The sequence below is a fragment of the Oncorhynchus nerka genome, linkage group LG20, assembly GCF_034236695.1.
Source record: "Oncorhynchus nerka isolate Pitt River linkage group LG20, Oner_Uvic_2.0, whole genome shotgun sequence".
Classification (NCBI taxonomy): domain Eukaryota; kingdom Metazoa; phylum Chordata; class Actinopteri; order Salmoniformes; family Salmonidae; genus Oncorhynchus; species Oncorhynchus nerka.
Window position 1 is genome coordinate 74079096 of NC_088415.1, and position 22839 is coordinate 74101934.

General features: G+C 45.6%; 1 protein-coding gene across 9 annotated transcripts in view; it reads left to right on the plus strand.

Moving 5' to 3' along the window:
- The window catches only part of rasal2 (RAS protein activator like 2), a 101226-nt gene that overhangs the window by 70203 nt on the left and 8184 nt on the right, over positions 1-22839 (plus strand). For 7 of the 9 annotated variants that reach the window (XM_029623750.2, XM_065005751.1, XM_029623745.2 and 4 more), the window contains 11 exons: positions 2268-2380; positions 7118-7271; positions 7493-7591; positions 7840-8394; positions 8648-8792; positions 9006-9150; positions 9621-9857; positions 10055-10256; positions 20325-20524; positions 21323-22331; positions 22511-22654. In XM_029623750.2, the coding sequence (XP_029479610.2) occupies positions 2268-2380; positions 7118-7271; positions 7493-7591; positions 7840-8394; positions 8648-8792; positions 9006-9150; positions 9621-9857; positions 10055-10256; positions 20325-20524; positions 21323-22331; positions 22511-22654 (3003 nt within the window). The remainder of the gene's footprint in view (positions 1-2267; positions 2381-7117; positions 7272-7492; positions 7592-7839; positions 8395-8647; positions 8793-9005; positions 9151-9620; positions 9858-10054; positions 10257-20324; positions 20525-21322; positions 22332-22510; positions 22655-22839) is intronic. The other 2 variants (XM_029623747.2, XM_029623748.2) reach the window with 2 other exon arrangements.

The following is a 22839-nucleotide window of genomic DNA, read 5'->3' on the forward strand; positions in this document are numbered from 1 at the left end:
TGCGGTACATTACGATGCGGTACGTTACGATGCGGTACGTTACGATGCGGTATGTAGATCTTTAGAAAACTTCTGCTTGCTAATCCGAGACGACGTGGGAGTGTGCCTCTAAGGACTGTGGAAACGCAGACGCACACTTCTGATGATATTTATAACCAGAAGAATTAGGCCATGGAATGCATCATTGAAACTCGTACCTTTTGGCATGTTTATAAGACTTCTTGTTACGGGTTTAGAACATTTTGTTATAGATAGATGAAGGAAAACTTTGTCATGTTGATAGTTTCAGATTCACCAAAGGGTCTCGTGGGTAGCATCATCAGATAGGGGACTCATGTTTGTCTCCTCTTTGTTTGTCAGTTTCTAGACTAGCTATTTTACCTGCACACTGATATGGGAATGTCAGAGAGGTTCAGGTTGTGTCTCAGAGTGGAGAGTGCAGATGAAATCAGGTCCATGTAATCTTATTCATGATGATCTGAAAGGCAACACAGATCCTAGATCAGCACTCGTACGATGAGACGCTTTATGAATACAGGCACTTCCAGCCCTCAATACGAAGTAGCCTAGCGTCTGTCTACTTGATGGAAACTAACATCCTCCAACCTCATGCTGTTTGTGGACCAAGTCAAAGTGAAGGCTGCTGTCCGGTTGTGCTGACACGACAGGCTTTATAAATGCAGGCACCCGGGGGAGCAGAGGGGAGAGGGTTGTGCTGCTGTTGTCTCTGACTGAAAATGAGCTGTTTAAGACACCTCCTCCACACTGCCAAGGTGAATGAGAATGTCGAAAAGCTGACAAAGACTTCCTGTGCTTGTCCTCTCTGTGGACGTACAACGATCCCTTGTTACCACTCTCCCCTTTCTTTCTCCCCTTCTCTTTCTCCCCCTTTCTTTCTCCCCTTCTCTTTCTCCCCCTTTCTTTCTCCCCTTCTCTTTCTCCCCTTTCTTTCTCCCCTTCTCTTTCTCCCCCTTTCTTTCTCCCCTTCTTTCTCCCCCTTTCTTTCTCCCCTTCTCTTTATCCCCTTCTCTTTTTCCCCCTTTCTCCTTCCGTCTCTTTGTCTCTCTCTCGCGCCCTCTGCCTCTTTCTGTCTCTTTCTGTTTTTGTCTCGCTCTCTCTCGCTTGCTCTCTCTCGCTTGCTCTCTCTCTCTCGCTCTCTCTCTTTCGCTCTCTTCTCATCAAATCATGTACTGTATGTCATCGTCAGTCATTTTACACAGCGTTTCAACACCTAATATAGTGGAGTGCACTTCATAGTGTTTATTGCCGCTTTGCTAATAAGTAAATAAGTAACATGGCTTCCCTGTGCAGACTTGGCAGTACTCTACTCTCTCACCGTCATAGAGGTCACAATATGCACTCAGTGTTGCATTACCATATCCTATATCAACATACAGGGTAAGCATTATACAGTAGTTGGAGTACAATAGATTTTCTTTTCCAAGATATACAATATCTGACTGACTAATTCCTTCTGCTGTCGCTCTGGATAAGAGTGTCTGCTAAATGACTTAAATGTGAAATGTAAATGTCTGTCAAGGTCACACAATGGCCAAATTAGTGACACGTTTCCACTGCCCCTGACATCCTGCTGATCTCTTCATGTCTTTTTTTTCAACCATTTAGTTAAGTCATAAAATAACCAATTGCGTACTGTATATATCCTGATCATATTTTATTTGTTATCTCAACTGTTACTGTAAAACAAGCAGAAAACGCTAAAGGAAGTGATTGGGTGATAGACATATAACCGCAGTATTAGTCATCTGTCTCCAGCTCTGACTCAAGTCCCCTATTGGTTTCAATGTGTCTACTCTTTCTGACATTGTCATAGTATTCGGTCTGAGTGGGGTTGTTTCACAACCCGCCACACGCTGTTCAGTTTTCCGTGTTTCACCAGAGCATGACAATGCATTACAATGGAATTCATTCCCCAACTTGGTCATTGTGGTCAGCTGGTCATTCACATTAGCTACTAATTCATAAAATGAGCGTATAAAAGTCTAAGACAGGAACAGTGTTGTACACAACGTCATTCTGTTCATATGTAGCCTACACATTACACAACCATTTGTTTGAAATTGACCTGATATAGTATGACCTGTGTGACACATTAGCCACTCATTGCCACAGCACCTCTCCCAATGCAAACACAGACTAGTTGCAACAACTGGTGCCCACAGTAGACACACAGCCAGACATAGTAACATGTGTGACTCTGAGTGTAGCAGTTCTCCTGAAAGTAATTTCTTCTGTTGTACCCTTAGGGGTTTTTCAGCAAACGACTGAAGGGATCCGTAAAGCGTACGAAGAGTCAGACCAAACTGGACCGCAACACCAGCTTCAGACTGCCCTCCCTGAGACCTCCAGAAAATGACAGGTAAGCTATTCACTCGATCTCCTGCCATATTTCACCTTTCAGTACCATGGAACTGCATCGACAATTCACATTGGTTGTCTTAATTCTGCGTCTCCGGGAGTGGATTTAGGCCTGAGGGACTGCTCCTGCTTCTGATCATCATTTGGTCGTTCATTTTCACCACATATCCTCTTGGTCTTCCTTATGTGGTTCATTGCTGGTGGGTCATGGATGTCCTTTCATGATGATTTTAATGGATATATGATCATGGAGATGTAGAGAGGCGAGCGGGGGTGTGATGGCTAGTCAAAAGTAATGATAGAGGGAGTGTTTCTCCTGTGGTGTGTGTTGTATTGTGGTGTGAATCACAAAGTGCAATTGCTACATTCATCTGTAATACCCTGTCTGTTGCGTGGGGTTGGTTACCAAGGTGCTGGTTTATACAGCGTTTGTACAGCCTTTTAAGAAACTCACATCTTACATTATGTTCCCATCCATTATCAGTCCTGAGTGCTATTCTGAGAAATCTGTCTTTAATTCCAGGATTATAAGCCTGGGAGATAATGGCATTACTGTAAACCTGACTGCTTTCTTCCCCACTCACATACAGTCAATATAATAGTAGAATTAGGCATTGTTGTATTCATGCATGAGAGACCCAGACCCAGACAGATGTAATCCTTTGTTTACAGTGTGCTACCCTCCCTTCCTTGTTGGTCTGAATAGTGGATAGCTAATGTTGATATGTTTGGGGTTCTCAACGCTCCAGTGAGTTGGCTGAACAGTATTGGTTTGAGGGGGGGGGGGGGCTGCCTGCCCCCACCTTCTTCCTTCCCCCGCCTTCTTCCATCCCCCTGCGGGGCCCTGCCTGGCGGAGGAGGGAGTCTCCCCCATGCTGGTCTCTCTGCTGCCTGGCGAGGGCCGAGTCACCCCGTGTACATATGCAGCTCCATGCGCCAGGCAGAATATGCAGCGTCAGTACCATTACACAGATACTCACTCACTCACTCTCTGACTTTACTGTGCAGATTGTAGCCTACAGAGTTAGTGATGAACACAGGCTAGTGGCCATAGAGAAGTACTGTATCTATCTTTATGCTAGTGGCTTAGTGGGTAGCTGGTAGGCTACATGCGTGGAGTACTGTCAGCTTTCCCTGGGATGACATGACATCTGTCACTGTGTGTGGCAGTACGCCCATGTGGGTGACGTCTGTCTGACCTGTGAGCCAGCGGAGTAGTGAAAGTGGACTTTAGAGGCTTTAGAGCCAGCAGGACTGGGGGATAATGGTCGGTGTGAGGATGAGCTGCAGCCTCTTTCTGCCATCGTTAACTAATGTCAGTGACTCCCAGTAAGGACCATACTACAGCATCAGCATGGCCGCCATGGCAACCAGCGCCACCTCGTCACTCCTCAGGAGGGCCAGGAATGCCCACCTGCCAAAGTCACTGCGCTTCAGGTAGGGCAGCATGATGGAAATAGAAGTCATTCTAGTTCTGTTGGCAACATGTCTCCTCCTGGTTAAATAATGCTGGGCCGAATGACCAGTGCATTGTTTGCTACATTTATAATGATCTGATTGGTAACAATCCTATCTTTTGTTTTTATTTGATGTAGATGGGACATGTCTCCTCCGCTGTAAAAATGTGATCTGTTATTTCATACAATTATAGACTGTTTTAGTCCCATCTGAACCGGCTTAATTTTAGAAATGAACTGCAGTTACGGCTTGCAATATCATGCCAGGTTGAATTGTATGTGATTCTGCTTGAAAGTACTACTAGTTCAATATCAGATAGCGTTTTGTTAATTCAAGGAGCTGAGGAGTGGTGGTGTGGTCAGAGCTAAGTCCGTTCCTCTCCTTCCTCCCAGCGGACGTATCAGATTTCCATCCTAATGCAGTGGACATAGTGAGGGCTGGCGTTCAGAAAGGCAACCTGATTAGTTTTCAAAAGACTTTGAGGATGACGACAGCAGCTCATTTGAAAAAGATTAGACTCCCTGAGAGAACATGCATTTCTTTAGACTCTTTCCACCACAAGTGCTCTGTGATGAATTTCAGCATGTAGGCTTTCTACTTCTGTGCTGATAAAACACAGATTGTTCTCAACATAATGCGTCTTTCTCCAAACAGTGTTATGAGACGGCTCAAAGCGTACGCCCACAATGTGTTTACGACTTAATGGAAAACTATGACTCACAGGTACAGATGTAAATAAATACCCAGGTAATGAATCACGTCAGTTTCATTGTTGCATACATCTGTGGAATCCTTGCTGGATTGAGAGGGCAGATCTGTTTCCGCCCAAACCCTTAATCTGGGTTTACATAATTCAGTTGGCGAGGCAGAGGCATGTTGCATGTTGAAGGCGGATGCCAAAAGATTACGGGGGCACATATGCACTCTGCAGCAGACTGAAGACACAGGCACGCACAATTGATGGATGTGTGCTAGTGAACAGTGAGGCGGCTACAGACTGAAAGAAAAGGACAGAGGAGTCGGCTTGCTCTCTCTTCTGTTGGCACTCATATTACTTGTTCCAGTGGTAGGCGTCAGAAAATGTTATCCCTTTATATATGGGGATCTAAAGCAATCATGCTTTGGAAAAATACTGATGTTGCACAGATGAGACGTAGTGTTCCAAATGGGACCCTATTCCCTACATAGTGCACTACTTTTGACCAGAAACCTATGGGAAAGGGAATAATAGGGTGCCATTGGGAATGCAACCATAGTAGGTTTTTGGTCATCTTCATGCAAGTACTGTCCTCTAAGGAGATGAGTTGATAAGTAATGAGGAGTGGTATTGTGATGATGCTTGGCTTGGTGAGGTAGGTAGGATGTTGTTTTATAGTTGTATGTAGGCCATGATGCTTTAACCCAGACATGGGCCAGATAATTAATAATGACTCTTTGCGAGGCTATTGTGGCCAATAGCAACATGGTATCAGGATAACAACTTAATTCTCCATATGCCTGAAAATACAAAACTTAGAATCATTGCTACCTCATTGTGACAAATGACCATTCTATGGGTATAATAACACACACATCATGTTTAAAGGGCCTCTCAGAAGGACTTTGAATGTCTCTTCTTTTAACTGTTAGATTTGTCTCCCTAAGTGGCCCTAAAAGAATGAGTAAGATTGGCCGCTCTTCTCGGAAAGTTTACCAGACAAAATCTTTTTTTATTTTTTATTACAATAATGCCTCCAGACTACTTCCTCCTGAAATGTCTCTCTGTCTTCGATAGCTCGTAAACACAATATTGATTGTCTGGAATCTCTCACTCACACTCGAGGGTGCCCTGTAATTCAGAATAAACCACATGTACATGTATCCATCCTCTAGGGATGAAAGTGAATAAGATTTCTTGATCCCTGATTCTTAGAAGTCATCTGACATGTCAATTATGTAAGCTTACTGTTATTATATTGCTATGTGGCTGTTATATATTATACATTTTGTGTTGTGCATTTTTAATAAGCATGCATTACTTTGCTAGACATTCAGTCAGTGATTATCCTTTGACGAACATTTCCCTTTCCTACCATTTGGCTGTTATGTAAGGGTCTATTTTTGTGTTGGAATTAGGGCTGTGATGATACCAGTGTCGCTCTATTTTTTTACATTGCAAAAATGAAAACACGAAGCAGACAAGTCTTTGATCCTTTAAAAACCTGCTGTATGTAAAATATTGTTTGCTATAGCTTGGAAACTAAATAAATGTGACAACATAATGATGTTTGTTTCCAACATTATGGCTGTTTTCCTAAAGAAGTGAAGTCTGTTTTTGTTTCCTTGCCACGACACTAATGAGTATTGCGATACTGGTATCTTCCCGGCCCTAGTTATTATGTATTTTTCAGTTATCATGCGGTGTTGCATTTAGTCGTTGTTGCACTTTGAAGATGAATGATTTTCCAGTTGGAAAGCTAAACGGCACCACTTCCATTCTCCTCCCTACCTGTAGAATTGTGCTCTGATGGAAAGCCCAGGTACTTTTTCCCAATGTGTTTGTGAGCACAGCAGCACCTCCCTCCGTCATCCCATGCTGCTGCACTTGAGAGTCAAGTCTCCTTGTAGGGGCTTTCCTATGGAAATAGGCTCAAGGGGCCAACAGATGGGCCAGCCCAGGTCCTCGTTTACCACCTGTGAATCAAAGGAAAGGTAGTTGCAAAAGGAAGAGGGAAAGGCATTGTATCTGCTGGTCCTCTTTCACTTTTTACAGTTTCATGGAAATAGTCTCAACTCCTCATCATTCTATGGTAAAGACAGTAGAACCAAGGATGGTGGGCTTCAACTGAAAAGAGAAGAGAACTGTCCTGAAAGGGAAGGAGTGGAATGAGATCCCGATAGAAAGATGCTCTGGAGATATTCCTTCAACTGGCTGTTCAATGGTTTTTCGTAGGTATTACTGCTTCCTGGAATGTTCTAGTGAGCTATTGCTGGAATAGTGTGGATAAAGCTTGAATTACAGTCTTACAGAAAGACAACAGCTGGTTGTGTTTTGGGATCACATGCGGTATACATTTTCTTAGGGTCCTCCAACCTGCAGCGTGTTGGTTTAAGAGCTTCCGAGTGGCCATTTCTTATCTGTGCCGTGGTAAGTACAACTTGTCAACGGAGGAGTCCAACGTCTTTTGACACATTTAGGGATTTAGCGCCTCAGAGTAGGATTGTCTGCCATGCTGTGAATGCTCTGAATGAAGAAGTCATCTTGTAAACTGTAACCAAATGCAATGTTTTTGTCTTCCAGATCTCGAGGGCTGCCTAAGTTAAAGGAGTCGTGTTCTGACGAGTCCCTGCTAAGTCCGGGAAGTGCAGTAGAAGCCCTGGACCTGGGAATGGAGGAAGATGTTTACGTCAAGCCTCTCCACAGTAGCATACTGGGACAGGAGTTCTGCTTCGAGGTAAAATCTTGTTTATCTACTTTGATAAAACAATTGTAAATATAATATTACTTGTTAATGACTGCTCACTGCGCTTCAATACAAAGAAGCTTCCTGTTGCCAACCTGCCTCAAAGGGCAGCATTCATGTGGATTGGGACAGAGACATAGACTCCTAGGTGATGTAATGCATTAAAAAGCCTTTAGTTATGCTCATCATGCTTATGTCTCTGTCCTCTTCAGGTGACCTACTCAGGGGGCAGTAAGTGTTTCAGCTGCTCCTCGGCCTCAGAGAGAGACAAATGGATGGAGAACCTGAGGAGGACGGTCCAGCCAAACAAGGTGAGACCACAGACTGTGTCCCAAATGACACCCTTTTCCCTATATAGTACACTACTTTTGACCAGGGTCCATCTGGTCAAAAGTAGTGCACTGTATAGGGTCTACATTTTCTTAACGCTAGAGTGACCTCCTCTTTTTCACTTTTTCTTTCATTTTCTTACCAATGTCAGTTTAGTTGTACTGTGTTATTAAGGATCGATGTTCCCCCTCCCTCATTGGGATTCAATACTCATTCGATGTCTTCCCAGGACAACTGCCGACGAACAGAGAACGTCCTCCGGCTATGGATCATCGAGGCCAAGGACCTGCCTCCAAAGAAGAAGTATTTCTGTGAACTGTGCCTGGATGACATTCTATATGCCCGCACCACCAGCAAGACCCGGTCTGACTGCCTGTTCTGGGGGGAACACTTTGAGTTCTACAGCCTGCCGTCTGTCCGTAGCATCACAGTGCACATCTACAAGGACGTGGACAAGAAGAAGAAGAAAGACAAGAACAACTACGTGGGCCTGGTCAACATCCCCATCGGGGGGGTGACGGGGAGGCAGTTTGTGGAGAAGTGGTACCCTGTCAGCACCCCCACCACCAGCAAGGGCAAAGGAGGAGGGCCGTCGATCCGGATCAAGTCCCGCTTCCAGACCATCTCTATCCTGCCCATGGAGCAGTATAAGGAGTTTGCAGAGTTCATCACTAACAACTACACCATGCTGTGTTCTGTTCTGGAGCCGGTGATCAGTGTGAAGAACAAGGAGGAGATGGCCTGTACCCTTGTTCATATCTTACAGAGCACCGGACGGGCCAAGGTAATTCCTATACTTTAGAAACTTCATCTCTGCTCTGAACAGACTACTTCTCCATCGTCTCCCACTGTGCCTCCCTCCCTATACTGGCTATAACTTCATCAGGGTATCCCATTCATTTGTATCCATCTATTTGCCTACATTAATATTAGCACCTCTAGGACATTAAGTACCATACTGCAGTTTTTCTTTCTCTGCAGACATTGCAATCTCAGTCAAAGTTTGCTCTCCTCCTCATCATCCTCCTCCTCCCCAGGACTTCCTGACAGACCTGGTGATGTCAGAGGTGGACCGGTGTGCAGACCACGATGTCCTGATATTCAGAGAGAACACGCTGGCCACCAAGGCCATAGAGGAGTTCCTCAAACTGGTGGGACAGAAGTACCTGCACGACGCACTAGGTGAGAGGGGAGGGTTAATTATAGAAGAGACTGTAGAAAGTGGGGACCTCCCAAATGTAAACATTACAAATTGCAGTTCTGAAGACAGCGTCACATTTGGTAGCAAAGAGTGCTACAACTGCGGTAGACCGGTTTTCAAACTGTTCCATGTTCTTTGTCCATGGCGTATTACTGTTCTTCAACCCAGTCTGTGTTTTCTCCTGGGTACTGTAGGAGAGTTTATCAAAGCACTGTACGAGTCAGATGAGATCTGTGAGGTGGACCCGGGGAAGTGTTCTGCCAGTGAGCTCCCTGAGCACCAGAGCAACCTGAAGATGTGCTGCGAGCTGGCCTTCTGCAAGATCATCAACTCCTACTGGTGAGAACAGCCTCTCAGCAATCTGGCCTTAAAGTCACATATAGCCAAAGGGCCTTGGTTTGCCTCCACTTAGGGAAAGTCAAAAGTTCCAGCTCCTTGTAAATGTGACTAAAGAAGAAAATCTGCAAACATTGATGGCTGGGTAATTGCTTAGTCTTGTTGTTCTTAAAGAGATTGTCATATAGTTGGGTGGAACATCTGTCTTGGCTTCAATATGGTGAGGATGTACAGTGCATGCTGCCACCTGGTGGTTATTTTTGGTGGGGTATGTGTCTGTTTGTGATGACTGAGGCTGTTTGTGGTCTCAATTCGTCTTATTGGAATTCCTCTCATTCGATCTCCTTGCGTCCTTCTCAACCATATTCGAGGAGAGGGTCCCCTCAGACATTCTTCTCCAATGCGTTTTGACAAGGAGGTGAGGGGAGAGGATGAATTGAGAAGGAGCCTGACTGTCTCCTCTGCCTCCCCAGTGTGTTCCCGCGGGAGTTGAAGGAGGTGTTTGCAGCATGGAAGCAGCAGTGTCTGTCCCGAGGGAACCAGGACATCAGCAAGCGCCTCATCAGCGCCTCCTTGTTCCTCCGCTTCCTCTGTCCCGCCATCATGTCACCCTCGCTCTTTAACCTCATGCAGGAGTACCCCGATGACCGCACCTCCCGTACCCTCACCCTCATCGCCAAGGTCATTCAGAACCTGGCTAACTTCGCCAAGTAGGTTTACCTGTTTACTGGTAGCATGGCAGAATACATATCACGGCTGTCTTAAATGACACCCTAATTGTTGGTTGTGTGCGCACCCTGGACTAAATTCCTCTGAACTAATTTCATCACTTTTACAAGTTCACAAGATGCCAATCCTAGTTAAGTAGAAAGCACGTTAAACAAATGTTGGTTGTCTGTGTCCCAAGGTTTGGCAACAAAGAGGAGTACATGGCATTTATGAATGACTTCCTGGAGCATGAGTGGGCAGGTATGATGCGTTTCCTCACAGAGATCTCCAACCCAGAGACCATCTCCAACACACCGGGATTTGAAGGTTACATCGACCTTGGACGGGAGCTGTCGGTCCTCCACTCACTTCTGTGGGACGTGGTGTCCCAGTTGGACAAGGTAAGTAAAGCCCTTGGAGTGGGCAGCAGTGATACAGTACCAGTCAAAGGTTTGGACACACCTACTCATTCAGGGTTTTTCTTCATTTTTACTATATTCTACATTGTAGAATAGTAGTGAAGACATCAAAACTATGAAATAACACATATGGAATCATGTAGTAACCAAAAAAGTGTTAAATAAATCTAAATATATTTGAGATTCTTCAAAGTAACCACCCTTTGCCTTGATGACAGCTTTGCACACTTCAGCTTTACACAGCTTCATGAGGAATGCTTTTCCAACACTCTTGAAGTAGTTCCCACATATGCTGAGCACTTGTTGGCTGCTTTTCCTTCAGTCTGCGGTCCAACTAATCCCAAGCCATCTCAATTAGGTTGAGGTCGAGTGATTGTGGAGGCCAGGTCATTTGATGCAGCACTCCATCGCTCTCCTTCTCAGTCAAATAGCCCTTACACAGCCTGGAGGTGTGTTGGGACATTGTCCTGTTGAAAAACAAATGATAGTCCCACTAAGCGCAAACCAGATTGGATGGCGTATCGCTGCAGAATGCTGTGGTAGCCATGCTGGTTAAGTGTGCCTTGAATTCTAAATAAATCACAGACGGTGTCACCAACGAAGCACCATCACACCACCAGCTCTGTGGGAGGAGTTGCAATGTACTGTAGAGAGAGCCTGCAAAGTTGTCAAACTTTCCAGGTCTATGCCCAAACAGTTTGAGCTTCTAATTTAAAAAATGTATCTCTCCAGAAATAAGTCTCTCACTGTTGCCGCCTGTTATAGACCCCCCCTCAGCTCCCAGCTGTGCCCTGGACACCATATGTGAATTGATCGCCCCCATCTATTTTCAGAGTTCGTTCTGTTAGGTGACCTAAACTGGGATATGCTTAACACCCCGGCAGTCCTGCAATCGAAGCTAGAAGCCCTGAATCACACAAATGATCAAGGAACCCACCAGGTACCACCCTAAATCCTTAAACATAGGCACCCTCATAGATACTATCCTGACCAACTTGCCCTCCAAATACACCTCTGCTGTTTTCAATCAGGATCTCAGCGATCGCTGCCTCATTGTCTGCATCCGCTATGGGTCCGCAGTCAAACCACCACCCTTCATCACTGTCAAACGCTCCCTAAAACACTTAAGCGAGTAGGCCTTTCTAATCGAAATGGCCCAGGTATCCTGGAAGGATATTGACCTCATCCCGTCAGTAGAGGATGCCTGGTCGTTCTTTAAAAGTAATTTCCTCACCATCTTAAATAAGCATGCCCCTTTGTGCAACTTTTCAGAGAAGTTAAGAACCAATACATGCAGTCAGTCAGGAAAGCAAAGGCTAGCTTTTTCAAACAGAAGTTTTCATCCTGTAGCTCTAACTCCAAAAAGTTTTGAGACACTGTAAAGTCCATGGAGAATAAGAGCTCCTCCTCCCAGCTGCCCACTGCACTGAGGCTAGGAAACACTGTCACCACCGATAAATCTGCGATAATCGAGAATTTCAATAAGCACTTCTCTACGGCTGGCCATGCTTTCCTCCTGGCTACCCCAACCCAGGCCAACAGCTCCGCAACCCCACAGCTACTTGCCCAAGCCTCTCCAGCTTCTCCCTCACCCAAATCCAGATAGCAGATGTTCTGAGAGAGCTGCAAAACCGGGACCTGTACAAATCAGCTGGGCTAGACAATCTGGACCCCCCCTTCTAAAATTATCCGCCGCCCTTGTTGCAGCCCCTATTACCAGTCTGTTCAACCTCTCGTATCGTCCGAGATCCCTAAAGATTGGAAAGCTGCCGCAGTCATCCCCCTCTTCAAAGGGGGTGACACTCTAGACACAAACTGTTACAGACCTATATCCACCCTTCCCTGCCTTTCTAAAGTATTCGAAAGCCAAGTTAATAAACAGATCAATGACCATTTCGAATCCCACCGTACATTCGTCGCTGTGCAATACGGTTTCTGAGCTGGTCACGGGTGCACCTCAGCCATGCTCAATGTATTAAATGATATCATAACCACCATCGATAAAAGACAGTACTGTGCAGCCGTCTTCATCGACCAGGCCAAGGCTTTCGACTCTGTTAATCACCGTATTCTTATTGTCAGACCCAACAGCCTTGGTTTCTCAAATGACTGCCTTGCCTGGTTCACCAACTACTTCTCAGATAGAGTTAAGTGTGTCAAATCGGAGGGCCTGTTTTCCGGACCTCTGGCAGTCTCTATGGGGGTGCCACAGGGTTCAATTCATGGGCCGACTCTTTTCTCTGTATATATCAACGAAGTCGCTCTTTCTGCGGGTGATTCCCTGATCCACCTCTACGCAGACGACACCATTCTGTATACATCTGGCACTTCTTTGGACACTGTGTTAACAAACCTCCAAACAAGCTTCAATGCCATACAACACTCCGTGGCTCGACGACTCATTGCGAGCTCACAGAACAGGGCTCCGGGCAGCCGAGCGGAAATGGAGGAAAACTCGCCTCCCTGCGGACCTGACATCCTTTCACTCCCTCCTCTACATTTTCCTCTTCTCTCTCTGCTGCTAAAGCCACTTTCTACCACTCTAAATTCCAAGCATCTGCCTCTAACCCTAGGAAGCTCTTTGCAACCTTCTCCTCCCTCCTGAATCCTCCCCCCTCCTCCCTCTCTGCAGATGACTTCGTCAACCATTTTGAAAAGAAGGTCGACGACATCCGATCCTCGTTTGCTAAGTCAAACGACACCGCTGGTTCTGCTCACACTGCCCTACCCTGTGCTCTGACCTCTTTCTCCCCTCTCTCTCCAGATGAAATCTCGCGTCTTGTGACGGCCGGCCGCCCAACAACCTGCCCGCTTGACCCTATCCCCTCCTCTCTTCTCCAGACCATTTCCGGAGACCTTCTCCCTTACCTCACCTCGCTCATCAACTCATCCCTGACCGCTGGCTACGTCCCTTCCGTCTTCAAGAGAGCGAGAGTTGCACCCCTTCTGAAAAAACCTACACTCGATCCCTCCGATGTCAACAACTACAGACCAGTATCCCTTCTTTCTTTTCTCTCCAAAACTCTTGAACGTGCCGTCCTTGGCCAGCTCTCCCGCTATCTCTCTCAGAATGACCTTCTTGATCCAAATCAGTCAGGTTTCAAGACTAGTCATTCAACTGAGACTGCTCTTCTCTGTATCACGGAGGCCCTCCGCACTGCTAAAGCTAACTCTCTCTCCTCTGCTCTCATCCTTCTAGACCTATCGGCTGCCTTCGATACTGTGAACCATCAGATCCTCCTCTCCACCCTCTCCGAGTTGGGCATCTCCGGCGCGGCCCACGCTTGGATTGCGTCCTACCTGACAGGTCGCTCCTACCAGGTGGCGTGGCGAGAATCCGTCTCCACACCACGTGCTCTCACCACTGGTGTCCCCCAGGGCTCTGTTCTAGGCCCTCTCCTATTCTCGCTATACACCAAGTCACTTGGCTCTGTCATAACCTCACATGGTCTCTCCTATCATTGCTATGCAGACGACACACAATTAATCTTCTCCTTTCCCCCTTCTGGTGACCAGGTGGCGAATCGCATCTCTGCATGTCTGGCAGACATATCAGTGTGGATGACGGATCACCACCTCAAGCTGAACCTCGGCAAGACGGAGCTGCTCTTCCTCCCGGGGAAGGACTGCCCGTTCCATGATCTCGCCATCACGGTTGACAACTCCATTGTGTCCTCCTCCCAGAGCGCTAAGAACCTTGGCGTGATCCTGGACAACACCCTGTCGTTCTCAACTAACATCAAGGCGGTGGCCCGTTCCTGTAGGTTCATGCTCTACAACATCCGCAGAGTACGACCCTGCCTCACACAGGAAGCGGCGCAGGTCCTAATCCAGGCATTTGTCATCTCCCGTCTGGATTACTGCAACTCGCTGTTGGCTGGGCTCCCTGCCTGTGCCATTAAACCCCTACAACTCATCCAGAACGCCGCAGCCCGTCTGGTGTTCAACCTTCCCAAGTTCTCTCACGTCACCCCGCTCCTCCGCTCTCTCCACTGGCTTCCAGTTGAAGCTCGCATCCGCAACAAGACCATGGTGCTTGCCTACGGAGCTGTGAGGGGAACGGCACCTCAGTACCTCCAGGCTCTGATCAGGCCCTACACCCAAACAAGGGCACTGCGTTCATCCACCTCTGGCCTGCTCGCCTCCCTACCACTGAGGAAGTACAGTTCCCGCTCAGCCCAGTCAAAACTGTTCGCTGCTCTGGCCCCCCAATGGTGGAACAAACTCCCTCACGACGCCAGGACAGCGGAGTCAATCACCACCTTCCGGAGACACCTGAAACCCCACCTCTTTAAGGAATACCTAGGATAGGATGAAGTAATCCCTCTCACCCCCTTAAAAGATTTAGATGCACTACTGTTCCACTGGATGTCATAAGGTGAATGCACCAATTTGTAAGTTGCTCTGGATAACAGCGTCTGCTAAATGACTTAAATGTAAACACTCCTTCCATGGCCTCCAACTGCTCTTAAATGCTAGTAAAACTAAATGCATGCTTTTCAACCGATCGCTGCCCGCACCCGCCCGCCCGAAATGCATCACTATTCTGGACGGTTCTGACTTATAATATATGGACAACTACAAATACCTAGGTGTCTGGTTAGACTGTAAACTCTCCTTCCAGACTCATATTAAACATCTCCAATCCAAAATTAAATCTAGAATCGGCTTCCTATTTCGCAACAAAGCCTCCTTCACTCACGCCGCCAAACATACCCTCCTAAAACTGACTATCCTACCGATCCTTAACTTTCTGATTGACTTTGCGATGTGATTTACAAAATTGCCTCCAACACTCTACTCAGCAAACTAGATGCAGTCTATCACAGTGCCATCCATTTTGTCACCAAAGCCACATATACCACCCACCACTGCGACCTGTATTCTCTCGTCGGCTGGCCCTCGCTACATATTCGTCGCCAGACCCACTGGCTCCAGGTCATCTATAAGTCTTTGCTAGGTAACGTTCCGCCTTATCTCAGATCACTGGTCACGATAACAACACCCACCCGTAGCACGCGCTCCAGCAGGTATATCTCACTGGTCATCACCAAAGCCAACACCGCCTTTCCTTCCAGTTATTTGCTGCCAATGACTGGAACAAATTGCAAAAATCGCTGAGTTGTTGAATATATATATAAGTTGAAGACTTATATCTCCCTCACTAACTTTAAACATCAGCTAACCGATCGCTGCAGCTGTACATAGCCCATCTGTAAATAATCCATCCAATCTACTGACCTCATCCCCAAATTGTTTTTTATTTACATTTTGGCTCTTTTGCACACCAAGTATTTCTACTTGCACATCATCTGCACATCTATCACTCCAGTGTTAATTTGCTAAAAGGTAATTACTTCGCCACTATGGCCTATTTATTGCCTTAACTCCTCATGCCATTTGCACACACTGTGTGTATACAGTGGGGCAAAAAAGTGGGGCAAAAAAGTATTTAGTCAGCCATCAATTTTGCAAGTTCTCCCACTTAAAAAGATGAGGCCTGTAATTTTCATCATAGGTACACTTCAACTATGACAGACAAAATGAGGGGAAAAAATCCAGAAAATCACATTGTAGGATTTCTAATTAATTTATTTGCAAATTATGGTGGAAAATAAATATTGATTGATCGGGCGATTTCTGTATATGTATATTTGTAATAATGACAATTACAACAGTACTGAATGAACACTTATTTTAACTTAATATATTACACAAATAAAAACAATTTAGTCTCAAATAAATCATGCAAAAACAAAGTGTTGGAGAAGAAAGTATAAGTCCAATATGTGCCATGTAAAAAAGCTAACGTTTAAGTTCCTTGCTCAGAACATTTTTATTTGTTATTTTTACCTTTATTTAACTAGGCAAGTCAGTTAAGAACAAGTTCTTATTTTCAATGACGGCCTAGGAACTGCCTGTTCAGGGGCAGAACAACAGATTTGTACCTTGTCAGCTCGGGGGTTTGAACTTGCAACCTGCAGGTTACTAGTCCAACGCTCTAACCACTAGGCTACCCTGCTGCCCCAATGAGAACATATGAAAGCTGTTCGTTCCTTTTAACATGAGTTTTAGATTGTAGTTGCTATAGGATTATTTTTCTCTATACATTTGTATTTCATATACCTTTGACTATTGGATGTTCTTATTGGCACTATAGCCTAATCTCGGGAGTTGATAGGCTTGAAGTCATAAACAGCTCTGTGCTTCAAGCATTGCGAAGAGCTGCTGGCAAGTCTTTGTTAGGAAGAAATCGTCTTCACACAGTTCGCAATGAGCCAGGCGGCCCAAACTGCTTCATATACCCTGACTCTGCTTGCACAGAACGCAAGAGAAGTGACACAATTTCCCTAGTTAATTTTACCTGCTAACATGAATTTCTTTTAACTAAATGCAGGTTTTAAAAAATGTACTTGTGTATTGATTTTAAGAAAGGTATTGATGTTTATGGTTTGGTACATTGGTGCAATGACAGTGCTTTTTTGCGAATGCACTTGTTAAATCACCGCCAAGGCTGTGATTCGATGATAAATAAACAGGCACCGCAATGATTATTTGCAACACAGGACAAGCTAGTTAAACTAGTAATATCATCAACCATGTGTAGTTAACTAGTGATTATGTTAAGATTGATTGTTTTTATAAGATACGTTTAATGCTAGCTAGCAACTTACCTTGGCTCCTTGCTGCACTCGCGTAACAGGTGGTCAGCCTGCCATGCAGGCCCCTCGTGGAGTGCAATGTAATCGGCCATAATCGGCATCCAAAATTGCCGATTACCGATTGTTATGAAAACAACTTGAAATCGGCCCTAATTATTCGGCCTTGCCGATTAATCAGTCGACCTCTGCTTCACGGTGTGAATCACACATGCGGAGATCATCCGTTCACCTACTCTGCGTCTCACAAAGACAGGGCGGTTGGAACTAAAAATCTAAAATTCGGACTCATCAGACCAAAGGACAGACTTTCACCGGTCTAATGTCCATTGCTTGTGTTTCTTGGCCCAAGTAAGTCTCTTCTTCTTATTGGTGTCCTTTAGTAGTGGTTTCTTTGCAGCAATTTGGCGATGAAGGCCTGATTCACATTGTGTCTGAACAGTTCATGTTGAGGTGTGTCTGTTACTTGAACTCTGTGAAGCATTTATTTGTGCTGCAATCTGATGTCCCGTTAACTTTGCTGCTGAGGATACGTTCATTAGAGTTATCTCGGTCTTCCTTTCCTGTGGCCGTCCTCACGAGAGCCAGTTTCATCATAGCGCTTGATGGTTTTTGCGACTGCACTGTAAGAAACTTTCAAAATTTTGAAATGTTCTGGTTTTACTGACCTTCATGTCAAAGTAATGATGGACTGTCGTTTCTCTTTTTTTTATATGAGCCGTTCTTGCCATAATATGGACTTTTTTACCAATTAGGGCTACGTTTTTTACCAATTAGGGCTATCTTCTGTATACCACCCTTACCTTGTCACAACACAACTGATTGGCTCAAACGCATTAAGAAGGAAAGAAATTCCCCAAAATGGACTTTTAACAAGGAACACCTGTTAATTGAAATGCATTCCAGGTGACTACCTCATGAAACTGGTTGAAAGAATGCCAAGAGTGTGCAACGCTGTCATCAGGCAAAGGGTGGCTACTTTGAAGAATCTCAAATATAAAATACATTTTGATTTGTTTAACACTCTTTTTTGGTTACCACATGATTCCTTATGTGTTATTTCATAGTTTTGATTTCTTCACTATTATTCTACAATGTAGAAAATAGTACAAATTAAGAAAAACCCTTGAATGAGTAGGTGTGTCCAAACTTTTGACTGGTGCTGTACGTCTGTTAACAGATGGATCTCAAATGGCTTCCTATTCCCTTTATAGTGCACTACTTTTGACCAGAGTCAATCGGCTCAGGTCAAAAGTTGTGCACTATTTTGTGAATAGGGTGCCATTTGGGACAGAGCCATATCGTTAGTAAGCCTGAACCAGAATGCTTGCTGTACTTTAATTACATGTTCAGGCTCCTAATTGTGCACCTTACTAGGGATATATGCAAGGCAAATGATGCCTTGCAGTGGTGCTACCATTACGACAATTATCGTAATTTTCCTTCTCTGTTCCACTACAGTATTTGCAGGCTTGTAGGGTAGTTTTATAGTGCCTATTAATCTAAAATAACACATTTATGATTCTGAAAAGTGCTGAATGTAATGGTTTTGTGGGTAAATGGGTCTTAATCATATGACTTAGCTATGATCTAATGATATCAAGTGGTGTCAGCTTACACCACATTGATTTGACTTGCGTATTAAGCCTCTCGTGGCTAAAGGGCTAGTGACTTTATGAGAAGAGGAAAATGAATTATACAGTCCAGGATGGTTTTACCCTTAACGCTTTTCACTATGACATTCCCTAAAAAAGTAAATGTTGATTCTAGAAGATTTAAAGCAGGGTAACGTCACCCACTCATTCTCTGCACCTGGCAACCACTCACCCTAACCCTAATCCTGCAAGGCTCCTACACTGTACCCTGAGTTTGTTCATTTATAAATGCATGTTTGATTATCTCACATGTCTACAGTGGCTTCAGAAAGTATTCACACCCCTTGACTTTTTCCACTTTTTGTTGTGTTACAGCCTGAATTTAAAATGGATTATGTTGAGATTTTGTGTCACTGATCTACACACAATACCCCATAATGTCAAAGTGAAATTGTGTTTTTAGAAAAGTTTAAATGTCTTGAGTCAATAATTTAAAAAAATGCTTCACAAGTTGCATGGACTCACTCTGTGTGCAATAATAGTGTTTAACATGATTTTTAAATGACTATCCCATTTCTGCACCCCACACATACAAATGATCTGTAAGGTCCTTCAGTCGAGCAGGTAATTTCAAATTCAACCACAAAGACCAGGGAGATTTTCCAGTGGTTCGCAAAGAAGGGAACCTATTGGCAGATGTTTTTTTTAAAGCAGACATTGAATATTCCTTTGAGCATGGTGAAATTATTAATTACACTTTGGATGGTGTATCAATACACCCAGTCACAAAGAAAAATACTGGCACCCTTCTTAGTTGATGGAGAGGAATGAAATAATTCAGGGATTTAAAACAGTTAGCGTTTAATAGCTGTTATATGAGATAACTAAGGATGGATCAACAACATTGTAGTTACTCCACAATACTAACAAAAATGACCAAAAAAAAGTTATAAAACATGCATCCTGTTTTGCAATAAGGCACTGAAGTATTACTGCAAAAAATGTGGCAAAGAAATTTACTTAATTTCCCGAATACACATCACTGAGGACCTCTCATATTTTCAAATATGGTGTTGGCTGCATCATGTTATGGGTATGCTTGTCATCGGCAAGAACAAGGGAGTTTTTTTTAAGATAAAAAGAAACAAACTTGGTTCAGTCTGCTTTCCAACAGACACTGGGAGACAAATTCACCTTTCAGCAGGACAATTACCTAAAACACAAGGCCAAATATACACTGGAGTTACTTACCAAGACAACATTGAATGTTCCTGAGTGGCCTAGTTACAGTTTTGACTTAGAAAAAGTAAAGTGGTGTGAATACTTTCTGAAGGAACTGTATGTTTATTCTTCTGTGAACCCTAGTTTTTTTTACAGTATTCATTTCAATACTCCCTACATCTTATTCTTACCTCACAACCTTCTGCATTAGTTTGCCCTTGATGCATGTTTTTGTGTTTGGAATGGCTGTTATTTAGTGGCATGTGTTGTTTTATTTTTTTTACCCCAAATGTATTCATTTCCTTATGTTTTCTCCTCAATTTTTTTTCTACCTCTACTGTCCCCACCCCTCCCTCCTTTTCCACTCCACCCTTCTACTCTGCCTGACACACACTGTGTCTCCATGGTTACACTGTCCCAACAACACCAATGCATTATGGTGCTTCTCATTGCCAACCAACCAACAAACCAACCTGCCAATCCTCTGTCCTCCAAACCTTCTGCCATCCTCATTCCACAATACTGGGTGACGTGGCCTGGTGCTGCTGCCTTCGTCATGGTAACGTGCAACCCAGGGTGAAAATTCCTTCCTGCAGGCGACCGTAGCCAAACTGGGCCCCCTGCCCCGCATCCTGGGGGACATAGCCCGCTCTCTGTCCAGCCCCACACCCATCCAGCAACAGCTCCGACGCTTCCAGGACAACAGCTCCTCACACAATATCAGCGGCAGCGTCTCTTCAGGCCTGCAGAGGATATTCGAAGATCCGGCCGACAGGTAGGACTCCAATATGGTCACAACCGCTGCAACTATATTGCCAATCACCACGCAGCCATGCATGGTCTAATTCTGTGGTGTAGTTCTGGCTGTAGTTCTTTTCAAAGGCTGTTTCGTCTGGTGATTTTGTGCCAGTTAATCTGGAGATTCAGCTTTCATACAAAAGGTTGAGAGATGTTGGTATATGCTCATGCAGTTTATAGGGATAGGTTGTTTTATGGTGCATTGATTTGGGAGATGACTCACTGTTAGGATCTTTCTAAATAAAGCTGCAGCTAGAGATTTTCCATTTTTAGCAGCTGAAGAGGTAATGAGGGAATCTGAGATGGACGTTTTTCCAGCTTTAAAGTGGATCAGAGTAAATATTGGTGCTAAAGGAACATTGAGTTAAACTTGAAAGGAAAAGACGGTTAGCTGCATTTCACATGTGTCCCTAATGGCACTCTAGCCCTGGCATAGGGAATAGACAACCCTGTTCCTGGAGAACCACAAGTAGTGCAGGGTTTTGTCCCAACTAGGCACCAAACTGGGCTACTTAGTTTATTGATCAGTTCATTGATTGCCTAAATTCAACACACCTAGTCTTTCAGGTAGGTTAAATCAAAAACATGAAGTGCCTGCGGCACTCCAAAACCAGGTTTGCCTACCCCTGCCCTAGGCATATATAATGCACTAATTTTGACCAGACCCCTATGGCCCTGTTCAATGTAGTTAACGACATAGGGAATAGGATGCCATTTTGGACTGGTACTAGTTTTGGTTTCAGAACTCTCTGTTAATGTGTTGTGTGTTTTGCAGTGAGGTTCGCAGCATCAAGTCCCCAGTCCAGGAGCATGTTATGGACGGCCTTCACCGGGGGAAGAACCCTCTCCTGGGCCAGCAGTCGTCCGCCCACAGCATGAGCTTCTCGGACAAGGAGGAGAGAGAGAACCTTCTGCCCAATGGACGCAGCATCTCCCTGGTGGACCTCCAGGACTCTCACATGGTCCAGAGTGGCCAGGGACCTCTCCCTCTCCACGAAGCTCCACCCAGGCTGAGCAGGGTGGGCTCCCAGGTCTCTATCGGGCACCCCCACCAGGCTACCACCCCACAGTCACACCAAGCCCTACACCAGAAGCCCTCGTTACGGGACAACCTCCCACAGAGTGCACCGCAGGTGCGTCGGCCCCTACACCCATCCCTCAGCCAGCAGAAGAGCCTCCAGCCCCTCTCTTTCCAGAACCCTGTCTATCACCTTAGCAACCTGACACAACAACAACAACACACAGCAGTACACTCCACAACACACTCGGGCCACTCCCACTCAGTGCACTCCCTTCAGCCGGGCTCCAGCTCAGAGAACCTGAGCACCGATAGCTCCCGCAGCCACAGCAACTCAGAGGTTGAGTTCGGAGGCGGGAACAAGGGGGGCAGGGTCCCGTCCAATAGCAGCCTTGAGGAGTTCAGCCAGAGGAGCACGCAGAGCGAGGACTGCTCCACGCCGCGCCGCCATACCCTGCCGGACCACCAGGGAGGGGCCCACGCAGTGGCAGTGCCCAGGCAGAACAGCACGGGCACAGCCCACATCGTGAGGGTGGAGCAGCAGAGCCGCAGCGGGGGGAGTGGTGGGGCCCGGACGCCCCACTCCCTGCCCCACAGCGCATCTCTGCGCAGCAGCAGCTCCATCAACACGGAGCCCATGCCTATCCCCATCCAGGCCCAGCCAGGTGCAGGCACTGGAGGCCACTCACACCAGCAGTCCACCTGCTCCATGGAGAGCCCTGTGCCCCCCGTCAGGAGCGTGGCCAAGCAGCAGACACCACACCAGGTACTCGTCTGGCATACAGAACTACACTTAGATACACAAGCTCAGCGCCGACACCCCTATATATTATGTTGTTATTATCAATGATAAATGCCCCCAAAATAAGGTGTGGCCAGTCGTGTTGGCCACTCAGGGTAGATTTGATTGACATCTCGGTATCTGTGGTGATGGTGGTGGTGCAGGTGGCGTCGCCAGTAGAGCCAGTCACCATGTCACCTGTAGAGAGGACAGCAGCGTGGGTGCTGAATAACGGCCAGTACGAGGACGAGAAGGAGCAGGCGGCCCCAGCAGATCAGAGCAGCCAGGACAGCAGGAACGCAGAGAAGGTAAAGAGTCAGCCAGAGTCACAGCCAATAAAGGTTTGATGGCCAAAACATGTCCACGTTTCAAAGTTATATTTGTTAGTGCTGGCTGTCTTCTTGGGGACCTTCAATGCTGCGGAAATGTTATGGTACCCTTCCCAAGATTTGTGCCTCGACACAATCCTGTCTCAGAGCTCTACGGACAATTC